This window comes from Helianthus annuus, chromosome 10, assembly GCF_002127325.2.
Source record: "Helianthus annuus cultivar XRQ/B chromosome 10, HanXRQr2.0-SUNRISE, whole genome shotgun sequence".
NCBI classification, from domain to species: Eukaryota; Viridiplantae; Streptophyta; class Magnoliopsida; order Asterales; family Asteraceae; genus Helianthus; species Helianthus annuus.
Window position 1 is genome coordinate 163,880,328 of NC_035442.2, and position 3,458 is coordinate 163,883,785.

General features: G+C 41.1%; 1 protein-coding gene across 1 annotated transcript; it reads right to left on the minus strand.

Annotated features, from left to right (window-relative positions):
* Nucleotides 1–604: 604 nt before the first annotated feature.
* On the minus strand, nucleotides 605–1,615 carry LOC110883178. The gene is made up of 2 exons (XM_022131002.1): nucleotides 1,423–1,615; nucleotides 605–1,140 (listed from the first exon to the last, which is right to left on the minus strand). The coding sequence occupies exons 1-2, from the start codon at nucleotides 1,613–1,615 to the stop codon at nucleotides 605–607; spliced, it is 729 nt and encodes a 242-aa protein (XP_021986694.1).
* Between the last annotated feature and the right edge of the window lie 1,843 nt (nucleotides 1,616–3,458).

Consider the following 3,458-nt stretch of genomic DNA (forward strand, 5'->3'; position numbering starts at 1 on the left):
TCTAGCGTTTCAAATTACCTTTGTGCCCCTGTTTAACGCATATACTGGGGTCTTTCCAGGGTTATATTGGTAATTAAATAAAAGATTTTCAAAATTCAAATTTTAAAAAAAGAAATGTTGCCGCCCATATAGACGACCCGTCCAGGTCTATACGAGGCGTCCTTTTTTTGAAAAATTCAAATTTTGAAATTCAAATTTTCAAAATCCCGCTCAGACAGACGTCCCATCCAGCTCTATACGAGGCGTCTGGTTTTGTTAAAATGACCTTTTAGCCCCTGATTTAAGCCTAGAATGGGGGCATATCAAGGGCATAATGGTCTTTTGACCAATCGTATACGACGCGTCTAGATCTATACGGGGCGTATATTTGTAATTTTTTTTATAAAAATGTTATTAAACTGTTTTAATCAATTCTAATTATAAAAAAATTATATAAATTTTTATAAAAATGCTATTAAACTGTTTTAATCAATTCTAATTATAAAAAATGATAGAAATTATAAAAAATTATAGAAATTGTAGAAAATTATAGGAATTAACACAAAAAGATACTATTAATTACAAAAATACTATTAATTACAAAAAATACTATTAATTACAAAAATCATTCTTCCGTATCACTATCGATGTAATTAAGACTGGGGTTTGATCTTGGCGGAGGATTCATTATCGATGTATACCATTCTAGACGTGCCAAGTACATATCTTCCCATTGTTCTGTATGGGGTCTTCGGTGGTTCAACCATAGCCCGTGTGCTGGTGGCATTGGATAATCCCCTTCCAGCTTAACATGTATGAAGTGGTTCTCGTTAACATGTGTAACCGTTATGAATAATGGTTGTTGATTAGCCGGAGGACTTGGTATCGGGAAGAAAGTGGAACTCGCACCCATGGTTGTCTTTAACAGGTGCACCCCGATACTGTACGTTTGTGCAATAAGAAGTCCTGCTAAGGGGAAGTCCATCCAGTGATCCTCCCCACAACTGGACACTGAATTCCAAATTAGGCTCTGACGATGTGTGTAAAAATAACCTTCATCCCATGCTTCAAATATTGGGAACCAGATCGATTCGTTCTGATCCATTTCTTGGACAAGGTCCCTTCGAATGAGCCCCCATGAACTCTGATCCATACCTAAGCCTACAACCACAGACCGAAACCCACAATGACCGTCCGGCATCACATCTCGTATGCACGAGACGTGCGGATGAAACACTGGTGGAATGGCAGACTTAAATTGTTCGATGATTCCCACGTACTCGTCCCCAATGATTAAAGGAAAACCGTGATCATCTCATGTCTCTTTCTTCTTAGAACTCTTTGAACGGCTTAGGCTCGCTTTGGGTTTTTGGGACCTTATAACCGACTGTTGAGAGGCCTGTGACGGAACGTATGAGCTGTGGCGAGGTTTATCGTACTTACTTTGTCGGGAACCTTCAAAGGACGTGTTTGCATCACCGAAGGAGCTTCTCCTCAATTCTTCATCTATGCGAGAGGCCTCGTGCAACCTTTGTTGTACCTGCTTTGTTGTTGGTCGGCCACGAGTATTTTGTTGGATAACCGGTGGTTTCTTGGTAGATTTCTTTGGACTCAACACCGCTTTAATCTTTGACATCAGGCTTTTTTTGCTGAGCTGGGGGGTGCGACTCTAATTGTTGTCTAACAATATTTAGCTCTTCGACCACGTCAACGTCATTGTCTATCAATTTACAACTTTGGAAGTTAAGTTTCCGTCAGAAGACGTCTATGTCTTCGAGTTGAATCGGACGCTCTGCACGGTTAAAAACAACATTGTTTAAGTCACATGATTAACGGAAATATATCACACAAGTGTTGTACGTTTAACAATTATTACCTTCACGCATGTACTTTTCTATCCTACAAGCACAGGGCAACCCACAACTGTACCACATTTGGCAACCACACGATGAATGAAAGCGCTCCAAGACATCTAGCTTCCTAATTGCCTCTCCACTCAACAAGTCAAGGGTTGTATGGGATACTTTTCCAAGTAGGTGTTGAAACAGCGGGTGTTTGTGGTGGTTCATTCTTTTTTCGATGCTTTCTCGAAAAGTCTTCCTTATTTCACCGAACTGTGTCTCAACTATATCCCGGACACAACCAACTACACGGTCCAGCGAGCTCCTATCTAGGACGTATCTCTTTAAGTTGGCGTGTTGGCTCTCAACTCTGTTTCTGGTACGATTACCAAAATTGTGCCTTTTATCAGTCCACGCAAAGACGAACATCTCCTTATAGTCTTTTAGCCAGTTATCGTACACGTAATTGAAGACTCCTAAAAAGTAAAAATAATTTAATAAAATTTGCATAGGTGAGTCGTATGTTATTAGAAAAACTTACTAAAACGTTTGCACTCCACAAGTCGCTTTCGCATGTTGCGCAAGTGGTACTCGTAGAAGGGTATGGATGGAGACTCAATCAATGTCCCCCAGAATGACAAAAATTTATCCCAGTCTTCGTCTGTGAAGGCAGCCTTGCAGTGCTTCATAACATTCTGTTGTATGTGCCACCTGCAAAGAAGCCTGGAGGCGTCTGGAAATACTTTAGCACACGCACCCATAAGGGCTAGGTCTCTATCCGTTAAAATCACACGTGGCTCCATACATTCATCCAACATTGACTTGACCCTCTCAAGCACCCACACAAAGTTATCACCCCGTTCTTTACTAACAACAGCATGCGCGATAATAAACGATTTGTTGGTAGGCGTCATACCAACAATCTGGATAAATGGCATATTGTATATGTTTGTCTTGTACGTCGCATCGATCAGCATGACGTGGGGGAATGCACGCCACATGTCTCTCGAGTACCGATGAAGAAAGAAGATCTCTGTTACGATCTCTGTTCCGGGTTCCTCCCGTGTCTCGTAAATAAAGTCGTTGTTTATCAGCATGTTTTCTAATGACTGCATGGGAGTCAATCCTTGTCTTTGTTCGGCTCTAATCTTTGCCACAACATTTTGAACGTCTTTCTGGACATGAAACCTGTCGGGGTCCTGCTTCCTTATCGTTTGAAATATTTTGCGCGGCTCCATGTTTTGAGCTGTCAGCTGCTCGATCAGTTTCATTTCGCCTGGAGTAAACCTTCGCACAAACGCGTGGGCTGACAGGTCCTCACAAAGTTCGTGGTTATGTTCAATTTTTTTGTCTTTTATCTCCCAGGTTTCATACGGGTGGTTTCGCACAGCCAGCAGGTAAAACGGGTAACCGTTTTTTTTGCTTTCGGCTTTTCTAAGTGTTGCTGTAGTCTGGTGCTCACCACCACGATCACATTCAAGCCATACCCTCCCGGTTCTTCCCCCGATTTTCTTTGATCGACGGGTGACAATAACGAAACCATCCGCGTTTGCTATTTCTTGTATCCGTTTCTTTAGTTCATCTAAAGAGTCGACAATAATAATAATAATAATAATAATAATAATAATAATAATAATA